At 33.5% G+C, this 25,364-nt stretch overlaps 1 protein-coding gene across 1 annotated transcript in view; it reads left to right on the top strand.

The window, feature by feature from the left end:
• CDH9 (cadherin 9) overlaps positions 1-8,439 on the top strand; it is a gene marked incomplete at both ends in the record, with an annotated part of 79,056 nt that extends 70,617 nt beyond the window's left edge. Inside the window, 3 exons of the mRNA XM_082650979.1 lie at positions 3,441-3,558; positions 3,641-3,892; positions 7,952-8,439. Of these exons, the coding sequence (XP_082507105.1) occupies positions 3,441-3,558; positions 3,641-3,892; positions 7,952-8,439 (858 nt within the window). The remainder of the gene's footprint in view (positions 1-3,440; positions 3,559-3,640; positions 3,893-7,951) is intronic.
• Between the last annotated feature and the right edge of the window lie 16,925 nt (positions 8,440-25,364).

Below are 25,364 nucleotides of genomic sequence, written 5' to 3'. Positions count from 1 at the left end.
AAGATGGGGGTCTATAAGGAAGGAATTAAGGTTAAATGAGGTCATAAAGTGGGGCTCTGATCTGACAGTATTAGTGTCCGTTAAAGAAGAGACACCAGAGAGATCACCCTCTATTGTCATACACACGATCAAAGGAAAGGCTATGTGAAGATGTAGCAAGAAGGAAGCTGTCTGAAAGCCAGGAAGAGACCTCTCACTAGAAGCCCACTATGCTGATACACTGATCTCGGTCTTCCAACCTCCAGAATTGTGAGAAAATAAATTTCTGCTATTTAAGCCATTCAGTATATGGTGTTTTGTTATGGCAGCTCAAGCAGACTAAGAAAGAGGTACATACCACATTCCACTTACATACACAGAAATACAAATGAAGTTTTTATTTTCTTTTCACCAGCAAAGAATCATTACACAGTTATTTGGATTAAAAATTGTTTTCCTGGGCTTCCCTGGTGGCGCAGTGGTTGAGAGTCTGCCTGCCAATGCAGGGGACAAGGATTCCTGCCCCGGTCCGGGAAGATCCCACATGCCGCGGAGTGGCTAGGCCCGTGAGCCATGGCCGCTGAGCCTACGCATCCGGAACCTGTGCTCCGCAACGGGAGAGGCCACAGCAGTGAGAGGCCCACATACCGCAAAAAAAAAAAAAAAAAAAATTGTTTTCCTTTTTTCACTTCGTAACAAGTAATGGGCATATTCTCAGTTCGATTATTTTTAATTTGCTGCTTACTTTTCAGAGCATAGCTACACATTAGTTAGCTTATTCAAATACCCATTTATTAATGGAAATTTGGTTTACCAACAAAATGTTACTCTAGCAGACAGCACTACAGTGAACATTATAATACATGTATAGTTGTATACTACCTGGAATCATTTTTCTTTGATGAAATCCTCAAAGAAGAAATAAATTTTATCTATAAATACTCATCAATGCTTCCAAATAGTGCTCAGAATATGTTATATACCTAGTAATAACTTCCACCAAATGTGTATAATTGCTCATTTATTGGGCAACACTAAATTTTAAATACTATCTACCAATATGTAAAATCTCATAATAATTTTTTTTTTTTTTTTTGGCGGTACGTGGGCTTCTCACTGTTGTGGCCTCTCCCGTTGTGGAGCACAGGCTCCGGACGCGCAGGCCCAGCGGCCATGGCTCACGGGCCCAGCCGCTCCACGGCATGTGGGATCTTCCCGGACCGGGGCACGAACCCGTGTCCCCTGCATCAGCAGACAGACTCTCAACCACTGCGCCACCAGGGAAGCCCTCATTAATAATTTTAACGTGAATTCCTCCAAAATTATTGAGGCTAAACATTTTATAGCTATGTTAGTTTCCCAAGACTACCATGACAAATTTACACAAACTAGATAGCTTGAAACAACAGAAATGTATTCTTTGACACGGTTCTGGAGGCTAGAAGTCCAGAATCAATGTGTCAGCAGGTTCATGCTCTCTCAGAAGGCTTTAGGGGAGGATCCTTCCTTGCCACTTCCTAGCCTCTGTGTTTGCTGGTGATTCTTAGCGTTCCTTGGTTTGTGGACCCAAATTACTCCAATCTCTGTCTCCATTGTTATATGATATTATTTCTGTATCTCTATTTGTGTCCATATTTCCCTCTTTTTGTGAGAACTCCATTCACTGGATTAGGGTCCACCCTAATTCGGTATGACGTCATCTTAACTTGATTACACCTGCAAAGAGCTTATTCCAAATAAAGTCACAACACAGGTACTGGGGATTAGGTCTTAAACATATAATTTGAAGGCACACAAAGTCAACTGATAATAGCCTGTAGATATTCTTTACTTATTTATCTATTAGCATGTTTTTTATTGTTTCATGTGAGTTATTTATATATTACAAAATTAATATTTGATAATGATAAAGTATAATTGATATTAACTAATTAAAATTCTTTTAATATATACTACTGCTATTAACATGTCTATGTCATTGTTCATATAATCGGAAAACAATTTTCCTGTTAAATTTAACAAGGTTAAAAATAAAACATAATATAGATGTCAAGCTACTGATATATATTCTCTCTTAAAATATGTTTAAACAATGGCTCATCTAATCATTTCAAGAACTCAGAGTCATACAATGAAAGGATCAATGATGTTTATGATTAAAATATTACTAAATATTTGTTACATTATTGCTATTCTGGAACAGAAGTTTGAGCAAGAATATTAGATCTTATATAAATTTTTCTATGTCATGTGCCAATCTTGTAAGGAGAAAAATCATATCAAGTTTATATTAATAATTATGCACTTTCAGAAGTATTGTATAAAGAAATATAAGGTTACATGTGTCTCTGTCAATAAAATGAACAAAATTATAGTTAATATCAAAGAGGAAAAAGTATTAACTAGTGAGTATGCAGGTTGGTATGGCCATAGAAGATACACAATAACCAAAACAATGGATACATTAAACTACTGTGAAATTCTAATAATTCTTCATCACAGAATGTTAGACTATTATACCTGGAAGTGGTGCCACTATTTGTTTTTGTAGAAGAGAAGTTTGAAAGTAATGGTAATTAAATGACTGTAATTATAAATCACACAGACGGCAGACCCAGGACTGGAAAACAGGCACCCTGATGTGTAGCTCTGTGTTTTATCCACAATAAAATGCTCAATGGAATTTTTCTGCCCAACCTGTCATTTGCTGCTCCATCTTCACACTATGGTACACCTCTGACCTACAGGGAGCACAGCGGAGAGGTGCTATAATTTCTCAAATTCAACAATGATTTTACAAAACTTTAGAAGAATTTATTTGTATATTCTTCTAAATTTTGCAAATACCATTAAAAAGAAGAGCAAACAATTTGAATAAAGTATGCAGTATGATTGTAATTATGGTGCCCCACAGCTTTAAAATCTTCTCCTTTCTCATATTATATGGCATATTGCTCATATTCCCAAAACTATATTTATAGTTTCCTTAATCTCCAGGAGTGGTTGTGCTAAGCACTTTTGTTTTTTTAAAAAAAACACCTCTGTTATGTCCTTTGCCTTTGAAACAATCATTATCTCGTGGAGGCAACATATTGGTAACCAATTCATAATAAAATGGGCTGGTAGTATATATTAACAATGTTAAAAGACAAAAGACTGGCGTGATCAAATTTTTCTTTTCTTTTCTTGGATACTATAGTGGCCAGGAATCAGATAATGATCCATAGAGGTGCTCTGCAAACTGATACTTGATGGGCATTTTTCATTCTTCATTAAATAAGTTACATTAGCCAGAACTACAAAAAAAATCTTGGCAAAATTTTCTGAAAATGGAATTTTTTGTTTAATTTCAGTATTTAATTTCAGTGATATATTTAAAGCTCAAACACTGATTTAAAATGTCTTGTAATAACAAGAGTTGCTTTGTGTGCTCTATTTAATTAATTTTTCTTTGGTTTTAGTTGATTCAGACTGTCAGTGTCATGGACAAAGATGATCCTCCCCGAGGCCACAAATTCTTCTTTGAACCAGTGCCAGAATTTCCCCTCAATCCAAACTTCACCATTGTAGATAATAAAGGTACAGAACATTTTTGAAGACAAATATTATGAAACCTTAAGAGGCAAAATTTTAAAACTGGTCTGACTTTTTGTTTTTTCAGATAATACAGCAGGAATCATGACTCGAAAAGATGGGTATAGCCGCAACAAAATGAGCACGTATCTGCTGCCAATTTTAATCTTTGACAATGATTATCCAATCCAAAGCAGCACTGGCACACTCACCATTCGTGTGTGTGCCTGTGATAATCAAGGTAACATGCAGTCCTGCAATGCCGAGGCCTTGGTCCTCTCTGCTGGCCTGAGCACAGGAGCTCTCATCGCTATCCTTCTCTGTGTCGTCATACTACTTGGTAAACTATGCCCCTGAAAGATATGCCCCTGAGATATGCTCATTCAACTCAAGGAATTCTCTCCCTCATTACCCAGTGATTGCACACTGAAAAGCACTCTTCTTTGGAGCTAAAGGCTGAAAATTTTAACTTGGTATTAAAATTGTTCTTCCAATTGAAAAACAATTGAGTTTTTGACTGTGGATAGTTCTAGCTTTAAAGAGACTGAAAACAAGGATATAATAGCTAGTGATATATACGTATATTTTAAAATATGTTTTATATTTATAGTGTTTAGTGTTAACTAAGATCGTCCCATTTCTAAGGACACTTCATTTAATAATTGATTTAATTTTCATATCAACTCTATAAGGTAAATGCTTTTATTCTTCTACAGAAAGGTTAGATAACTTACACAGTCACTCATTCAGAAAGTGTTTTAACTAGCATTAAAACCCAGATTATTCTATTTCAGAATCCACCTTTCTAAGCATTATCCTCAAAACAAAAGACTACTTTACAAATAATATTCCTAACAAATACTAAGTTATGTATACCATAAATGGAATTGGCCAGTGCATTTAACTTGTCACAGTAAGATAAACTTTTTTTTTCATAAAATTTGTTAAATGTAGGCACAACACACCAAATTAAATTTTAAGCTCATTTCTTAAAATATCACTATGGCATTGTGGTCATACCTACTCCAGCAATATTTTCTAAATAAAGTCATGCTTCCAAGTGCAAATGCTTTCTTTGAGCATGCCCTAACAGGACAATGATTTAATTCAATTAAACAGTTGTTCCACTGTAACACATTCCCCCAAAACTTGTTTCCATCAAATATTCATCCAAAATGAATGCTTAGGGCAGGAGAGCTAGCCAAATTTATGTCCCAATGCTCATATGTGCTGGCTCCTTTTCACTGCAAATCCTCTCAGGCTATCTGGATAAAATCCCTTTGGCCAGATATTCTTGCAGGACTTCAGTGGGGAACTGATGAAAGTGAGGGGAAAACATTTGTCTCAGTTATGATGATCCAACTATTCAGAAAAACATTTTCGTAGGATGGTTTAGAACTTAACACACTACTACCATCAGCAGCAGCAGCAGTCCACATCTCCACCTGCTGCTAGAAAGTTCAACTCCTCCATAAAATATTTTTGTATCCTCATGGAGATTAAATGTTGGCTTACGCTTCTAGCTAAGTGCTACTGATATCATATTGCTTTATTTGCTCAAATAGTTCTACTTTCCTAATTTAGGACAAGATGGAAATATGTATATTTCAAATTTGATTTTTTAATTTCAATATTAATATAACACATACTAACACATAAAGACATGCATGCATACATGAGGGAACATAATCCACCCAAAAAGATAGGTTTAGATATTATAACATTATCCAACTAAATTGGATAATATTTTTCTCTACGCAGAAATCCTAGAAGGCTTCTTTTATTCTGAAAAGTCTGCCATCTTTCTGCCCCAGGGAATATAGAAGGCACACAATTCCTGTATTTTACCTTCTCAATTTATTGCCTAAAGGTGGAATGATTTTCTATTATTTTAGTTAAAATGGGTTCTAACTCATAAGGTTTCATTATAGAAGTTCTTTAAGCATACTTGCTGTTATTTCACGTCTTTATACTAATGGCTGGACATAGTTTCTATATCTCTGAGGTTAGAAGAGTCTGCTTTTTGCAAAATGGTGATATAGCATGGACAACAATATTTTAGACCTATCCTGCTATACAGTTTGAAGAAATGTAATTCATAGTTTATTATCTATGTTACAAGGCAAAGTAGCGGGTTAAAACCTAGGGCAGGGCTTTTTAATCTTTTTGGTTCCTTGGACACCTTTCATAGTGAAGATGAAGCTATGGACCTATTTAGAATAATAATTTAAATTTATAAAAATAAGACATGTAACACAAAAGGAAATACATTTATCCAAATTAAACAAAATACATAAAAGCAAAACGTGTTTAATTATTGTCGTATGTGCTTTGTTCTAGAACAAGTCTAATGATTATTTGTAATATATCCTAACTATAATACAATATAAAGTATCTGTGATTTCTATTGGTTTAAAAGTCACACATACTGTTACTATCACTACAGTTTATGCTGATATCCATAATAGAAAAAAATGTTAAATTCAAGTTACAGTGAAAATATAACTTTCTATATTACAGAATATAGCATTTTTTTCTACTCCTTACCTTAGTCTCTTTGAATTTCGTTCACATACACCAGATTAAAAACCTCAGTCAAGGGAAAAGAAGCAGATAATTCTGGCCTGACAAAGCAGAAAACCCTCAGAGCAGATTCTGAGGACCATTTGTGAAAGTTCGTAAACATTATATTAGTTAAGAAACCCTTAAAACTATTTGACTATATGGTTGTTCTTCTATGCATAGAGAATTTATAAATTAATTCATTCAGTATTAAACTTAGAAAGAACCCTGTTTTTCTACTGCATGATTCACTAGATTTGTGGATTTCAGGTCTATGTTGGACTTAATTTATGATCATCCTTTCACAGAAGACAGTATAGATATGTCTCATTATTAATGAAAAGTTTTTTAAAATGTCTTCAACATGATTCTGAATATAGCTCGGCACCCAAAGCCTGATCTGCAGAGGTTAGTGAAGATACTTCTAATGAATCTTTTGTTTTCTTATTACCAGTTAGTAAGAGCTGAGGAAAATGTATTGGCCAATATGACAATAGCATTGTATGGGCCTTAAGCGTAGTTACAGAGGCCTCAAGGGCCATGGTGAAGTGCAGTCTCAATGGAAATGAGTTTGTGTAATCTCAAAACAAAGACTGAGAAAATGAATGGTAGGTTTCTGAGGCAACATGTTCTTATTTTTCAGTGAGACTTCAGTAGTACTGACAAAACATTTAACTTCCATAAAGTAAGGAAAACCTGGTTTTTATTTCTCCCCAGAAATGTATAAGTATGCTTTTGGAAAATATTCTTTAATTCTTAACTTTCTTATGTATAAAATTATGTACTTGGTTCATTTTCTACGGAAACGTATTTTGTTGGAAATCATGTGATCTTTCTTATGTTTTAAAATGTAATTTTTAATTTCAAAATATATTTATATTTCAAATGTTCATTGTCAAATACATGCATAATAATTTAAATTCCAGTAGTATAACAAGAAATAAGGAAGTATGTCATATGTGGGGAAGTTCATAGTTAACTTGATAACATAAGCATGTAAATAATAATACAGCATTTACAGGGAGCACAATTAACATTTCAGCCCCAAAGTTTGAATGCAACTATGTATCAAGGAAGTCCTCAGAAATAGGGTAATATCTGTAAGATGAGAACAAGGTAAGGATGAGTTTGAGTTTTTAATTTTATATTGTAGCTTACAGAGTTATATTTCAGATTTTAAGCAGGCTTTCAAAACCAGGTAAATAAAAGAAATTAACTAAACAGATGTGACATATGGGAATAGATGAGATTAGTAGCATATATATGTGTGTGTGTGTGTGTGTGTACATATGTATGATATATATTCACATAACGTATTATACATATATATACACATGACATATGCATATATGTGAGCAACACTTTGCCTGTATTCCCTTGAGTCCTTAAGATAATATTAAATTGGTACTGAATTTCTCTTGGGATAATAATGATTGTAGCTTTAGAATTTTAGTATTTTGAAACAAACATGCATTGGGGAAGAATGAGGTATTACATACTTATAGTTGGCTAAATGCATTCGCCATAATTGAAGATTTTCAGTGCCAGAGCCCCATAGGAGATTGAGTCTTGAAAGTAAATAAATGGCATTGCAGTATCTGTTTCTTTATCAATATAGTACATCCAGTCACTGGCCCAAATCATCCTGTATTTGTGTAGGATAGTTACTCTTTATATTCAAATGAACTTAACACTTCTTACACCACACCAAGGTCACAAATACAAAAGTGCGCTATATTAATTTAAACCCGAATCATGGAATCTCACAATTTTCTCTCTTTGGTTTTTTCTTCTTGTTGTTGTTGTATTTGTTTTTTTTTTTTGTCTTTGTTAATAGTTTTAGTTGTGCTGTTTGCTGCATTGAAGAGGCAAAGAAAAAAGGAACCTTTGATAATTTCAAAAGACGATGTCCGGGACAACATTGTGACCTACAATGATGAAGGTGGCGGGGAAGAAGATACCCAAGCTTTTGACATTGGCACATTAAGGAATCCAGAAGCAAGAGAAGATAGTAAATTTAGAAGGGATGTAATGCCTGAAACAATTTTTCAGATAAGGAGGACTGTACCTCTGTGGGAAAATATTGATGTGCAAGATTTTATCCATCGAAGATTAAAAGAAAATGACTCAGACCCAAGTGCACCTCCTTATGATTCACTGGCAACGTACGCCTATGAAGGGAATGATTCCATAGCAGATTCACTCAGTTCTTTGGAATCTCCCACAGTAGATTGTAACCAAGATTATGGTTACCTCAGCGACTGGGGGCCTCGTTTTAAAAAACTTGCTGATATGTATGGGGGTGATGATAGTGACCGAGATTAAGAGTATGGTATGACTTCACGGACATCAGTGGAAGTACTCTCTTTGTTACTAGATGGAGTGGCCTGCATTCTCTTCCTTGGAGGAAAATTTTTTAAAAATCAAAATTACAAACAATACTTAGGTGTTGTCTTAGTAAAAGTTTGCTTAATCAGTAAGTTTCTGTGAATGAACACGAATGACATAGATTTTAAAAAGTAATAATAACCAGTTCACCCTCTTTGACTAACAATCTCTGAAGGAAAGTATATCACATCAATAACCGATAAAAAGTACATAAAAGGCTTTTTGTGCCTTGGCTTAGATATAAGAACTTTATAAATAATGTTTTCTTAACTGACTGACAGTCACCTTTACTATTAAATGAAACTTTGTGCAACTGCTTTGTAAATTAATATGAAAAAATATATCTCTAAAGAAATAGGAATGACTATTACTGCCATATTTATTTAGTTGAAGAATGTCTTTCTGTTAATTCATTCATATTTTTATAAATGTATATTTATATTTTTATATTTTTGTGAAATAAAATAGTATTTATAAAAATAAATTTCACTTTATTTAATTCCTAGAAGCAGTTCTAATCTCACTTATAACATTTTTTAAACATCTTTAAAGGTAAAACATGATTTACTCAGGGGAAAAAGCAGCTAAATTATTGCATGTAATTTGGAAATAGAATGTGGTAGGACTATAGTGAGCTTTGGTACAAGTTGTGATCTTCTCCTGCAACCACTTGAATAAGGACAAGTGTTTATTCAATCACTGATGTCTACCCATCAATAAGGATGTGAGACACATTTACAATACAAAAATATTATAAATATACTTGTGAACAATTTTTTTGTACAATTCTTTCCTATGGGATCAACCAGTAAAATTTATTGAGAGTAAAGGAACTATGTGTCAGTGATGTGTAGATGAGGAAAAAAATCTAAACCACTCTTCCTTCATCAATAGTATAGTTTCAGAATGAGAAATGATAGTTCCAACTTTTCTCTTTATGATTAGATAATTGATGAAATATAATTTGGGTAACATTTAAAATGTGCATTAACAAATTAGTGGAGTTTTTTTTTATTGATAATTTTGTTGAGGATGTTGGAAGCCATTGTATTTGAAGAAATCTTGAAAAAACTAGTGACAGGTAGACTGGAGATAAGGAATGTAAAGTTTTATTAATGATTGGGACTGTCCAGAAAACAGAATATGGACCACCTAAGACATAGGAAATAAGAATAGAGAGGGATAATTGTGCATAGTAATCATTTGCAAATTTTGAAAGACTGCAATGTAGAAAACTTGCCCTGGATTAGTCTGGAGAATAAAACCTAAACTGAAAGACAGAAACTTCACAAGGAGATTACATGATATCCATTTTCTATGTCATGAATTATCCTCTTTTTCTCCTGTATTATTGTTCCTTTGAGGAACAAATATCTTGCCCAGGGTAATTTCTAGGTGGAATTTATATAGAAATTTGGCTTTGACTAGTCTGTTAGCAAGCCTTTTAAAATAGCAACGACTTATTAACTTATAAATAGGCACTTATGTATTCTGTTACTATGTTGTAAAATATTTAAAGACCAAGACTATTTCAATAATTTTACCACCAGTAGCTAACACATATTAAAGGTTTAATTTAATGCTAAGAAAACAAAAACATACTGGGTATTTAAAAAATAATCGAAAATTTCTTATCATTGGAATTGCCCAGAAAACAGAAAATTTTTAGTTTTAGTTAAGAAAGTATTAGTTTTTAACCTTAATAAGTAATTAGTTTCTCCATTGCTAGAAATCTTCCTGCATAAATCAGACAAATATTTGAGGAGGATTATATAGAGTGGCTTAAGGTAGTAAGAAAAAATGAGTTAGATGCCTATTAATGCCCCTTATAATCATTTATTCTATAATCACCAGGGGGATAAGTGACAATAAGTAAACACATTCTAAGAAGGCCCATAATTACCATATGAGTAACAACTATTTATAAAAGAAGAGATTATGTCAAATCAGAAATGGGGGAATTGGTAGTTGCATCGCCTGCCTGAGTTCACCATGCCATAAATACTAAGAGCACCACAACAAACCAAGCTTCAGTTGTAGACCTATAATTGCTATGAGAAAATCATATTGATACCAGATAAGGCATATTAAGTTTTTAAGCTCGATTATGAAGAATTGTTAATTTAACTACCATTTATTGGCAATTCAATATTGAATTTAATTTCAGAGTTATTCCTTTCCTTCATCTGGAAATCAATGATGTACTACTGGAGTGTTCATAAGGGCAGAGTTAACAGATTTCATACTTAATAGGTACAGATTGTTTCTGCCATAAACTGGAGGGTCAGATTTGATCAAATAAATTACCAGATCTGTGTAATACTGATACTTCCCATAATTTTCCAGTAATGCTTGAAATTCCTTCAGTGGAAAAATGTATTTAGGAGTCAGATGAGATTTTATTATTTCCTTACTGGCAAGTAAAAAAATTACCTAACTTCTCCAGAAAAATAGACTTGAAAATATTTACCCTATTGGGTTTGGTTAATTTTATTTCACTAAATGCACACAATACACTCAATAATATTAGTTTCAATCACTTGATTCTCTTTGACTGTGGAGTTGGTAATATCTGAGGAAAATTAATACGTAATGTGTGCTTACTTTTCAAACAAAATAACTTAATTAGCTTTGACTGCTTACACTTGAGATAGAATTAAATTAAAGCCATTTGAGTAACCACTGTTCCAAATATAATTAAAACAATCATTGTTTTATTTTGCATGTTCAATAATTTTCAGAAAATATAATATCTGTCTATATTCATATCTGAATATTTTTCATTGAGAGGAAGCTACCTACATTATTAGAACTTTAACACACAACCTGAATGTTATTACTTTCAATCCTGCTCTCAGACATATGAAATAGATTCCAATGACTTAAAAATCAAACTTAGTAAAGAAAACTAAAGAGCATTAACAACAAAAACAAGCCAACAAATACAACAAAAAAAGTAACAACATCTTACCTTAGCCAGTGGTTGAACTGACCTCAGTTGATTATTCCTTTTATCCTGGCAAAAGCACAAGTGGCTTCCAGGATTCTTCATTCTTCTGTTTTTTCTTTTATTTTACTCAGTTTTCTTTACTGGTTCCTCTTCTTCTTCCTAACTCCGTATTTTGGAGTAATCCAGGCTCTAATCTGTTTTTTTCTCTATTTAAATCCTGGCCCTTGATGATCTTACTTATTCTTTCAGTTACTATACATATCTATATCTGTATCTTGATAATAGATATAGCAATAATTACAGACATAAACTGAAAATTTTGAAATTTAGACCTCCCATCTGTACCCCTTTCTTAAAATCCAAACATATATACAACTATTCTAAATTTCCACTTGCATGTCTAATTAAGTGGGATATGTCCAGATTTTAACTTTTAATTTTCACCCAAAATTTATCCTATTCTCCACCTGTTTTATGTAGGTTGATGACAAATCGATCTTTTACTTGCCCAGGCCAAAAACCTTACAGTCATCCTTCATTCCTCTCATTCATATCCAATATTTTCGAAAATCGTGTTGACTGTACCTTCAAATTTATCTGATATACAATGACTTTTCATCACGTCTCCTGCTACAATCCTGGCCTAAAAGTATTACCTGGATAACTGCAATATGCTTCTAAATGTTCTTTCTTACTGGCCTTTGCCCCTACCATCTATTTGAACACCAAATACAGAGCGGGTTGCATTTCTTTTTTCTTTTGTTTATTTTAATTAGATAAGGGTGAGCATCTCATTTCTTGACTCAAAACTTATCAACTGTTCTTCAAAATTAGAGTCAGTCCTCCCAAATGATCTACTAGATCTCGATCATATTATCTCTTTGATCTTATTTGCCTCTATATCCTTAACTCATGTCACTTCAGTTATTCTGGGTTTCTTGTTCCTTAAAGATGCTAACATTTTTCCCTTTGAACTGACTGATCACTCTCTTTGGAACAATCTTTCCCCAGATATCCATGAAATTAACTGTGTAACTTTCTGTAAGTCTTGGGTCAGATGCCACTTTCTAGATGAGGACTATATTAAACAATCTAACTTTCTAGATGAGGACTATATTAAACAATCTATTTAAAACTGCAATCCTCCAAACTCATTTCTCTTTTCCACATTTATTTTAAAATAAATATTTTCTCAGCAAATATCACCATCCAACATTATACATAATTTGTTGGTCATCTAATTGTTGTCTGCCCACTTCTACTAGAATTCTTTTTGGTTCTTAAACTGGACCCTGTACACATAGGACAAGGAGAGAAGAGGCAGGCTACTCCAGATTAATATGTGGCAGTTTTAATAACCAAGGAATCTTACATGTGAGACCTGCCTTTGTGGCCTTAAGACAAGTAGATCTCTGCAATCTCCCACCAAAATCTTAAAGGTTTATATAGAAGCCTTACCTGGGTCCAGTCACGTATTCAATCCAGATGGTCTCAACATACCTTACTCTCTCAAGGCTGTGTCTTTAAAACAACTCCTTGGTGTGGGAATGGTGGGCAGAAGGTGCTTCCCAAGGGCGGAGAGTGGGTGTGGAGCCTCCAATTGCCCGGGTCCAGTGTGCAGGTTAACCAGCAGTCACATCCTCTTGATAACTTCCTCCAGCAATGACTGGTACCTCTGGTTGACAATTTTCAGATATTATAATCTTTTCATATGCTATATTAACTAAAATATCCCATGTGTCTAGGTTAGTGCCTCATACCTTGTTGAAAAGCAGCAAATATTTTACAAATGGGGAATGGAATGTGCAATATTTAGATATAATAATTAATTTGGTAAAATATTATGAATACATAGGAGATTAAAAAACAAATGTAAACAAAAATAATTATACTCAAATTTATAAGTGTGCATGCCTTCAATATGATATTGATTATAGCCTAGATTTTAAATCAAAATATTGTTTACTGAATTTTGGTTAATCATCAAGTTACTATTTGAAAAGGCCTTTTCAAAATTACAAAAAAAGCATGAATAATTTTTCCAGTTTTTTTTTTTAAGCTTCACACTGAACTAAAATTACACTCAATGATCTTTGCTTCTCAAAGAATATAGTAGTGAGAGTTACTAGATTTCAGGTCATCAGTTCCAAATGTGAGAATCAAAACAGAAGCCAACACAAAGGAGGAATAAAATAAATATCTTTTGCCTCTGCTGTTTTAATTATTTTTACAATTATCTAATCATTAAACTGTTCTCAGCCCACAATTTTCTAGTACTTGGATAGTAGAGTAAGGGTGAAGGTAACTGACCAAATCTAAGAAAACATTTTCTTACTTAAATATGTTTAAATAAATTTCAGTAATAATATGTGCTTATTTTTAAAGAATATTATTTGATGATAATTTATATGAAATAGAAACACCCATTATTTAAATCTATACATTCAAAATAGCAATGCACCAACATTATCTGATTTGCAGTCTTTGTTGCTATTGTTTGATGGGATATTGTTAGCTAACTTAGGGTTAATAACATGCATAAAAATCACCATATTATTGTCAGCATTTAAAATTCAAGATATTTTACTTATAAATTATTTCCTCTAGATTTTCTTGAAGAATTTACTAGTGAAATTAAGCATTTTTTTCTTATGTGTATGCGTCACTCAGTTAATTTCACAAATTGCCAATTCATGTCTGGAATAGTTTTCTTTCAGATATTTTTATTTTCTTATTGTTTCTAAACACATAATTATATAATTTTGATAGCAATAATTTTTAAGTGATGTATATTACAAGTATCTTTCACAAATATGTGGCTTGTGTTTTCACTATAATTTATTTCAATATAACCAAAATGATATATGCTATGGTTTATGGTTTCCCTGCTATTTCTGGCTTGGTTTTCTGTGTGTCCTTATTGCTAGTTTAACTCCAAACTCTGTGTCAATTGTCTAAATTTTCTCTCTAGAAATTTAGAAGCCCAAAAATGTAGGAACCAATTTCACTCCTTGAAGAAATCTTTCCTTCAGTCACTAAACCACTCAACTGAGACATTAATTACCCTGTACGCCAACTGTATCCAGGTACCTCCTCCCCTGATCAACCTGGGCTTTCCCTGCATCTCTCCTTCAGAGTTACGTCCTGATTCCCACATGTCATGTCAGCTTGCTTTCCCTGATCCTTCTCCCCATCGCATTGAAAATAATTTGGTCTACATATCTACCTAGTGATGGCACTGCTTATTTGTGTCTAATATTGTAGTCCATTATATTTTTCTTCCAATTTTATTGAGATATAATTGATATATAGCACTATATGAGTTTAACATGTATAGAATAATGATGTGACTTACACACATCATGAAATGATTACCAGAATAAATTTAGTGAACATCTGTCGTCTCATATACAGAATTAAAGAAATAGAAAATTTTTTTTCCTTGTGATGAGGACTCAAAATTTACTCTCTTAACTTTCATGAATAATGTACAGCAGTGTTCATTATATTTATGTTGTACATCACGAGTACTTTTTTATCTTATAACTGGAAGTGTGCACCTTTTGACTACCTTCATCCTATTCCCCATCCCCCTACCTCCCACCTCTGATAACTACAATCTGATCTCTTTTTCTATGAGTTTATTTGTTTATTTGGTTTTGAAGTATAAATTGACCTGCAACACTATGTTAGTTCCTATAACACAACATAGTGATTAATATTTCAGAATGATCACCTTGATAAGTCTAGTTACCATCTATCCCCGTACAAAGATATTACATAACTATTGACTATACTCCCCACACTGTAGATTTCATACTCATGACTCATTTATTTTGCAACTGGAAATTTGTACCTCAATCTCCCTCAACTATGTCTTTCCTCCCCACTCCAAACCCCTCCCCTCCGGCAATGACCTCTTTGTTCTCTGTATCTGTGATCCGTTTCTGTTAAGTTATATTTATTCGTTTGTTTTCTTAGATTCCAGATAAAAGTGAAATTATACAGTATTTGTCTTTCTCTGTCTGACCTTTCACTTAGCCCGTGGGTCCCCAACCCACGGGCCGTGGACTGGTACCAGTCTGCGGCCTGTTAGGAATCTGGCTGCAGAGCAGGAGGTGAGTGGCAGGCGAGCGAGGGAAGCTTCGTCTGCCGCTCCCTATCTCTCCCCATCACTTGCATTAGAACACCCCCCGCCCCCGACCCCACCACTGGTCTGTGGAAAAATTTTCTTCCACAAAACTGGTCCCTGGTGCCAAAAAGGTTGGGGACCGCGGACTTAGCTTAATACCCTCTAGGTCCATCCATTTGTTGCAAATGGCAAGATTTCATTCCTTTCATGGCTGAATAATATTCCATTATATGTATGCGTGCATATATATATATATATTTATATATATACATATATATTCTAAGTGGTCTTTCAAAGGTTTTGAAAAGTTCTACCCACAACACAGTGAGGCATCTGATTACAGAAGTTTTAGATAATAATAATATCTGAAACTGAAGCCATCTAATAATAAATAGCAAAGTCTAACAGAACTACAATATATTAAAACAAAGTATTAAAAATGTATACTCTGCTATAGTATAAAACAAGCTGTTCAGGGGAGCACATACAACGAAGATTTATTGTGTTCTTGGAGTGAGCCAAGGACTGAGTGCTTCATTACCATTCTTTAATGGCATGAACATCAAGCATAGGCTGGATAGAGCAATGGAAACTTTCATCATTGAAATGCTTACTGTTAAATAACAACATATATAATAATCTCTAAATTATAGAAAAGAATCAGAGTCAATACATATTTTTTATTATTTAAACATAATAAAATGTTAGGATAGTGTCCAAATAATATCACTGACAGCAAAACTAAGATGCAACAAAATGAACAATATTTCTGTTGGTTATTTTTCCTTAGGTGGGAAAATTACCTGTGACTGGAGAAATTCCCATAGAATTATGTATATTATTACTTTGCCTTGAAAAATAAGTAATATGGAAATATGTATAGAATTAAATATGTCTACTTTTCTTTAAAAGCTAAAATAGAGTTGAGTTTATTTTGAATCTTCCGTTAAAACTGACAACAATAGGTATTCATACCTTGAAGGTGGGTAACAGTGGGAAGCTTGCCCTGTTTCCTTGCACAGGATTGGGCAGAGAAAGCACAATGAAAGAGCAGGGATTTGAGGTCAGAAGTGAGACCTTACATTCTGAATTTCCACATGATACTTTAAAACTTTTGAAAGACCTCTTTGAGTTAGTCTGTGGAGCAAGCAATGAAGATGGGGCCTAGTAGCAATTAAATCTAATTCCAAGAAGGGTTATTGTACATTATACCTGTCATTAGCCATATTAATTGTAAGGAGGACAATCTGGAACTTGGGCATCTCTAACAAGGATGAAAGAAGGGAAATGGGCAATGGTGACAGTAGTCCCATTACCTCTTTCTCTGGTCACTGAATAAAATATATGTATTTATTTATTTATTTTTCTGCCATGTGTATTCAATTAAATCAAATCACAGGTAAGCCAAGGTAGCATTTTGATGGCCCTCCCCTCTGCCCCACACACCCATTCCCCAGCATGATTTTAAATTTGTCTAAATCCAAATATTTCTGAAGTGCTGAGACAACTTTTCAATGATGAAAAATTCGAAACACTGCCAAGGGTAAAACTAAAATAATACTGTGCTAAACAGGTTCATTTACTGACTCCTAGTCATTGTTGGCATCTACATAATGAAATATTTTGAAAATGTAGAGGATAGTTCATATGTTATCTGAGTGTGTTTTTATACTCGATTTTAACATTTATAGGAAAAACACATACCTTAAATTACAACTAGCCAAACAATAGAGAAAAACTATCTGTGAAGCTTATTCTAAATAGCCCTTTGTTTTCCTGTATTGATGCCATCATGCTAATAAACTACATAACTTATAAAAAATAGAGTTAACAGATTCACACTTGTTGCACTTTCATAATTGTTGATGTATTTGCTTAATGAAATAAGGCATCTTATCAAGAAATAATCATGTAATGTGATCTGGTTCTTACTTGGGTATTATTTATTGAATTATATTAACCTAATGAACTGATGGAAATGTCGATCTAGTGTCACTAAATAAGAGAAGAGACATGCTCTGAACAGGGGAGTTGATTATACTTACCTAAGCATTGGTTAATAAAATAGTGGGGAAGTTACTTCCATTTCATGGTCTGTAAAATTAATTCCTTAACCTTCCAGCTATAATGACAGATCATTTTCTGCATTTTTCATTAATAATCTACTCTCATACATATTATCATGAAATTATATTAAATATTCTCAACCTTTATTCATTAAAACTTTAACGCAATAACCATCAGTTTTGCTCACTGAATAACAAATAATTTAGAAACAATGTTAAAAGATATTTAAATGCAAATCGATGTTAAATGGAAGAGTGATCTGAATTCCTAAAAATTTTTATTTAAAAACTGACTTTAATTCAGTTGAAACTAGTAGAGTTAAACTGCTTGCTGTTAGTTCATATATGACAAATTAATTAATTAGCATGATTTGTTATTTTCAGCAGCTTAACAAAAAATGTTCTATTTATTCTCTAAATATTATATTCACCTTCCTTTTAAGAATAAATATGCATGCCACCAGGCAACAGAAGCCTATGAATAAAGGAATATTTCAGAAGAAAAACAAATGTGTACTTAACAATTTTGGGCATCTATTGTTGATAAATTTCTGCATATGCGGTAAAAACACCTTTGTGAATTGGGATCAAGGATGTGAATTTAAGATTAAGAGGAAATTCTACTCATCTTTGAGGGAAAATCTCTTTTTACAGATTCATATGAGGGAAAGGCAGTGAAATATAAGTGAACAAAAAGAAAAGCCCCAAGCTAAAAAATATGTTCAAACCTCAAAAGGTAGTTGCATTTTCAGAATTTTTCCAAAAGGAGAATACTGTTCTGAGAAAAAGGGGAGAAAGTTTATCCTTATTCTTCAATTATGAGGGAAAGGAAATTACCTCATTAAATTTTAACTTAAAATTAAATCCCAAATAAAATAAAATCAATCATAGAAAAATGAGTTAAGTTCTAATCTACTGAGAACCAAGATGACAATGATTTAAGCAATAATATGCTCATATGAAAGTTTTCATGTTCTCTTATAGCATTCATCAACTTTCTAGACAAATGTTCTTTACTAATACAAGCCTATCAATGCATATTGACAGGAGAAAAATAAGTGGCCAGGGAGACAGTAAATAAGAAGAAAGGCCATAAATCTTCCCCTGGTTTATCTTGCTTATCTTAAATTATGTTTTTTACCATTTCCATTTTAGGATTTGTCAAGTGTCCATCATCATTAGCTTACTCAGTAATATACATTGCCAAAGGAGAAATCTTCAGCTCTGAAACTGTTTATAATGAATAGGAATATGCATATGAGTATATTATGACTGTCAAGTACAAAGGGGCAAAATAAATTCTGGAATCAAAATCTGGATAAAAATTCTTAGAAATTTACTTCCTTGGAGCAAGTATAAAATTTCAAACGGGAAAAGAATCAAGTGTAAACATACAAATATATATATATATATATACACACACACACCACAGAACATGCATTTTATTATATTCTGATTAGCATCTCATAGGTAGTTTCAAGGGAAAATAAAAACAAATGCTTACAAACATAAACATTACAAAAATTACTGTTAAGGTCATTACACTAAAACCTGTTCTATACTAAGCTGTAGACTTTTGCATGGACACAACATTTAATTGCTTTGTTGTGTACATGTGTTTTAGACCCAGGCATTATGCTAGAAATTAATTGAGCACAAATGACAATAGGGTTTGAACCTCTGTAGCTTAATGTCTGATACGAAAGTATATTCCCACTAGGACAATGATGGTCAAATTTTTGTGCTAATAACACAACTTTAAATATTAAAATTTTGATAGCACACCTAATGGAATTAAAAAACTCAAGACAACATAAAAATTTTTACCATCAAATTCTAACAGTATCTGTAAAAAAGTCACCTCCTTGCCATTAGGCAATTCTGTATAGTACTATTTACTGACTTGACCAGCTGTCTTCCCACTCCCAGATTTAAATTTTCTTGTTTTCTAGGGATCATTAGTCATTTTACTTCAGGAAAATTCTCTGTGCTTTCTGTAGTCCTTCATATGGAATTTCAAAAGTTCTAAGATACTCTTAAGGGTCATGGAGAAAGTGGGGAAGGGGGCAGGATTGAGAAATTGAGAGACAGCTTCCATCTTTTCCACAGGCAGTTATTCCTACTTTGTTCTCACCCCACCATCATGAGCTATTTCAGTATAATAGTTTTAAGAATATAAGCAGTAGTGGAAAGAGCCTCCAGAATTTTGCTCACCATTCAAAATCAGGAGATACATGTTGGATTTTCCCTAAAAGGTATTCTGGTCCATTTTCTCTATTCTGCTTTGACACCACTAGAGCAAATCACCTATTCAGGAGCTTAGAAAGCATCTAATTAAGAAGAAAAAGTCAGATTTTATTTTTAACAGATATCCTTGATCTGCTTATGTGAATTATGCTTGATTCTCTTGGAGTAACACTTCACCTGACTTTGGGAGGTAGGACTATGGTAGACTGAAAAAATGGACATAGATTCTCTTTACAACTCCTCAGACCACAATAGTAATCTATTTCCCAATACCTTGAATCTGGACTGGTATTTCAACTTGTTTTAATCTAATAGAATGTGGGAGAAGTGATTTGTACAAGTTCCAAGCTTATACCTCAAGAGGAAGGACTTGCAGCTCTGCCCATTCCCTGAGACCTATTCCTCCCTCACTTGAACAAGCCTGGCTAGCCTTCTGGAGGATAAGAGATCACACTCATATGAAGAGAGCATCTAGCTATTCCAGCAAATGCCCCAGAATCGTGATCAAGTCCAGAAAATAATATCCAGGCCAATATGAGAAGGACCACACACCTGAGCCTAGTCCAAACTGCCAACCCACTGAATGGTGACCTAAATGAAAGTGCTTTTGTTTTATAGCACTAAGTATTAGGGTGGCTTATTATACAGAAAAAAATAGTGAAAGCACTAAGGAAGAATCATTTCCTACCCGGCACATTGAGGAGGCAAGTTAAAATGTCAATTTTCCATGAACAAGATCCTTCATAAATCTGACGTCTCATGTTATCCCTCTGCTTCCCTGTAACGTTAAGCACATATAATTAGATGAAGAGTAGGTGCTTGGTGACTGGAGAGCAAAGACATTTCAGGAATCTCTTAGTGAGCTTCAGAGAAGTATTTAATGACATATTTTTGTCCTCATCTTATATTTAATTTATCAAAAAAGAAAGATGTCACATCCAACATGTTCCATGTGTTTAACTGAAGAAAGGGATTATATATGAGAGAACAGAGTTAAGAGAACCAACAAGAGAGAGTGAAGCACCCAGTGACCAATGACAATAAGACTTTCCCCCAATTCCAAAAACAATATGGATTAAAGCAATGTGACAGGAACAAAATTTGGAATAAGGTTCCTAATCAGGATCTGTATCGAGAAATCTGTCTAATACCACACTCAAAGCAAGGGGAGAGGGGCATCAATATTTTGACATCTCTCTCTTCTTAGCTACTTCTGGTGTTTTCCATTGGCTAAATGCTATAGGAAGCTAAAAGACAGGAAGCCCAGTGATGTAGTCACACACTGTTAGATTTTAGCATCCTGCAGCACAGAGCAGGTCAACACAGCAGATCAGAGAAGCTTGGAAAATTTATCTGGAGAGACAATAAAAAAGGTCTATTATGAGATCTTAGTGTAAGTCCCATCTAACACACATAAAACTAATGCTTTCCGAATGAGCTTATGTGCCAGGCATTTTGCTAAGTGCTTTATGTCTCTGTATGCACTTATTCCTCTCAAAATTACTATAAGATTTGTATTATTATTGTCCCTATTCCTCACTTGTGGAAACCAAAGCACAGAGAGATATTTTACCAGAATCACATAGCTAAAAGGAAGAAGACTGAGGATTCAAACAAAAGACACTCTGGCTCCAGAATATATGGTTTTGTGCACTTCCCTGCATTGCTTTCAAAAGATTTTATAGTATCATCACTGGCTAAATAAGTAATGTTGACAGCCCTGGAAACCTAGAGCTAAAAAGCACAACTGAAATTAATTAGCAGAAGTTAAAACAGGTTTTTCAAAAGGAACCCGAATATCTAGAGGTATAAGCACTATATCCCTATCATTTCCCACAAACATTGAGCAGACTCAGCCAGGAGCTACTCCTATAAACATGCTCAGTGCAATTAGAAGAGACAGTCACACTCATTCCACCCCTGGGGATTCCATAACAATTCTCCCCTAACACCTGGAAGAACACTCTAGCATAGTGCTTTGTACTAAAACTTGTTTAATACATACCTAGTAGCTGTTCAGTCAGCAGATCACTCAGTCAATTGGCCTAAACCTGTCTCCTACGAATCTCCTAAGGGGATTCTGAACAAGCTGAATAACTGTGTCAACTCTTTCCAAAGGCCCCAACCCTGGTGAGCATTCTTATAACCCAAGGCAGACAGTATCTCCTATCAACCTGAACATGATATTACGGGACTGTGATTTGCTTCAGAGACTTTATAAGAAACTGTCATATCAGTTATAAATCAAATGATAATCTGAAGAGCAAGTGATTTCAAATTATTTTTGAAAGACAATATTACCAGAATAGTCAAGCCATATTAATTCTATGATTTCAGTTTTGATAAGAAATTTGTCAATTTAATTTATATCCAATTCTATATGTCTGGGATGGCATTACAAACTTCTACATTAGCGGTAATAACATTCCAACTAATCATAGTTTTGGTTAACCTACATGTATAGAAGTCTATTATTATAAAACACTCTAAAGGTCAAACTATGATTATGCAATTATTCCATACTCCAAAAAAAATACTACACCAAAATCAAAAAGATCACTTGGAAGTATTAGATCTTAGTGTTAAAGCAATAACTTCTTGATATTAATATACTTGCAAAAATGTAAAGATTACTGGATTCCTACAGTCTGAAGTTAATAAATTCTCAGAAAATATTCTTTTTGATTATTTAGTGGGTTATTGTACTTTATTCATCTTAGCACTATTTCAGCAGAAAATATGTGAATGATCTTATATGTCTAAAATAAATAATTCCTATTTCTTGATAATAGACTGTCTTAAAATATAGTAACTGACAGTAAAGTAAGGGACATTCATGAAGTTCAAAAGTTAACCCAATTAATATCCCAGGTGAGATGTATACATTTCCCTTTGTTTTTAAAAATTTAACAAATTAAATCCCTTTAATATAAGCTTTAAATGCACTAGCTACATTTCTTACTTTTATTTTTCTACGGCCGTCTACTGCGCCAGTGTGGCAGCTCCAGGATAACACAGATCAAATCCTACTTATTCACTTATCCTTGGCACATAGCACATGCCAACACTCTGGAATTAGTTTACATATATTTGTTGGTTACATGAATGAAAATATCTGGGATGAATATATCAATTACATTAAACCATATTTTGAGTTTTGAATTCTTTGTGTTAACAAATATAAATGATGGAAGATATTTTAGTGAAATACCTTAAAATTTATTAACCCAAGAAACATTTTAGTGCTTACTCCATACCAGGCTTTTTGGGCACTGGAGATAAAATAGTAAACAAAAGAGACAACACCTTACCTTATTCCTTACCCTACTTAAAAGTGCTTATTATTTTAGTTGACAGTATTCAATATTACTTATTGAATATTGACTATGGCTTTGCTACTATTCTCAGCTTTTTAAATCTATTAATTGATTCAATCCATTATTGAGGTAGGACTGTTATTACATGCATTTCTTTTTTTTTGAATTTTATTTTTTTACACAGCAAATTCTTATTAGTTATCTATTTTATACATATGAGTGTATATATGTCAATCCCAAACACGCATTTCTGATATAAGTAAATAGACACAGATTAGATAATTCGCTTAAGTTCTTCTCACAGTTAATAAATAACAAAGTTGAAAATATTCCCCAGTAAGTCGGCCTCTAAATCCTGCAGATGTAACCACTATATAATAATCCAGGAGTAGTTTACCAGAGGGCTATCATAGCTTCTAAACTGCTTATTTTAGTCAACCCAAAAATCTGCTCCCTTAAGGATAAATAATGAGTCTAAAGATGGAAAAAGTTCTTGAATAAGTTAAATATTATAGTTTATAATAGGAAGATACACAAGCCTCAAATATAAGCCTGAATTCGTAAGCTGGAGATCATAGAGAACAGAGCCATGCCTGTGTGGAGCACAGCTATCAGCTGACTGTAACACTGACCTTGATTTGTAACACGAAAGAGAAAGAAATTTCTATCCTTTTTAAGTAACTAAATTATTGTTGTATCTCTCTGTTACAACATAACTTTACCATGACCAAAAAAAGATGATTAGTAAATAATTTAACTCAAGTCTTCTCATTAGAAAAGGGTGTAATTAACAGTACCAAATAAGTCATGTATTTGGAAGAAAAATTGAATTTAGCTTATCTATTTGCTGTCCTCCAAATATAGAATAGGAGCCATTTTAGATTTTCAGACATTTACTAAATATTATCCTTAGCAGCACTGGAATCCTCATGCCATTTATATGAAATGCCCCATACTTAGTAAATTCCATCTGGAAATCCAGTGTTAGTATCCTACTCGTCACATACTCACATATGCATGCACACACACACACACACCAACCAGGCAACAAGTGGCTGGCTTATGTTCATTTTATCTTTGTCACCTTGACAGCTATACACGACAGCTATAACACAGGAAGATTATAAGGAACAAGAGCTGGAAACAAGAGATTTTGTTTTACTTTGTTTTTATGAGTGTGGTATCAGTAAAATAGTGTCAGCAGAACCATGTTACTGTGAACTAAAGGATGAGAGATTAAGAAAAAAAGACAAAGGCAGAAGATTCCATCTAAAAATTGGGGAACTGATAAAAGAGGGGTCTTATTTTATTTAGTTAGTTGGTTTCTTTTCAGGTTTTCTTTTTTTTTTTGGTACATGTTACTAGTATATTAAAGAAAGGTGCCCCATGGGATATAATACAAATGCAATTGCTTCTTTAAAATTAATTTAGTAAAATACGGTAGAAATTGCTGGGTTTTATCTAATATCTATTACTGTCTTTCTCCAAAGTGGTAATACTTTTTGATTAGCAAATGGTCATGCACAATAAATATCATACCTCAGTGTCCCTTGCAGCAAGTGTGGCCATATCACTGATACTGAATGTGAGCAGGATTCATGTGTTCAACCACTGTAGTGGTGCTCTTTGCCTCTTCCACTGCCTTTAATGCAGGAAAGTTGGAAATATATGTATAAAGGTAAATTACTAGGGATAGTGGTGAAAGAAATAGATGAAGCAGAGCCAAAATACTAGCTCAGACTTTTTATAAGATAAAGAGATACATTTCTAGCTTACAAAAAATTGCCAACAGTTATTAAATGTTGAAAACATGGTGTCTATAGGTTTTTGGAATGTTCTGTGGATTCTTTGTTTTGGAGTTTAGTTCCATCATATCTCTTGATATTTCCTTCCTCACTGGGTAGCTAATATTCCTGACCTTTCCAGGTTTGGATCACAAAAAATTAAGAAGGGGAGGTAAAAAGGCTGCTATAAGATAGCTCAGTTCTTTCTCTGTGTGGTCCACATCTGGTACTTCTAAACAAACATGCACATATACTTGGAACTTTGTCTACAAATATTTGTTTTCCAGATGTAGCAGTGTGCTTCCTCAATACAGCTCTTTCAAAGTATCTCATCGGTATAAATCTTAAGCCCTCCAAATTTCTTAG

Source organism: Grampus griseus (assembly GCF_964374135.1).
Source record: "Grampus griseus genome assembly, chromosome: 3".
Classification (NCBI taxonomy): domain Eukaryota; kingdom Metazoa; phylum Chordata; class Mammalia; order Artiodactyla; family Delphinidae; genus Grampus; species Grampus griseus.
Note: the sequence above shows the minus strand (reverse complement) of the source record. Positions and strands in the feature narration are given on the sequence as shown.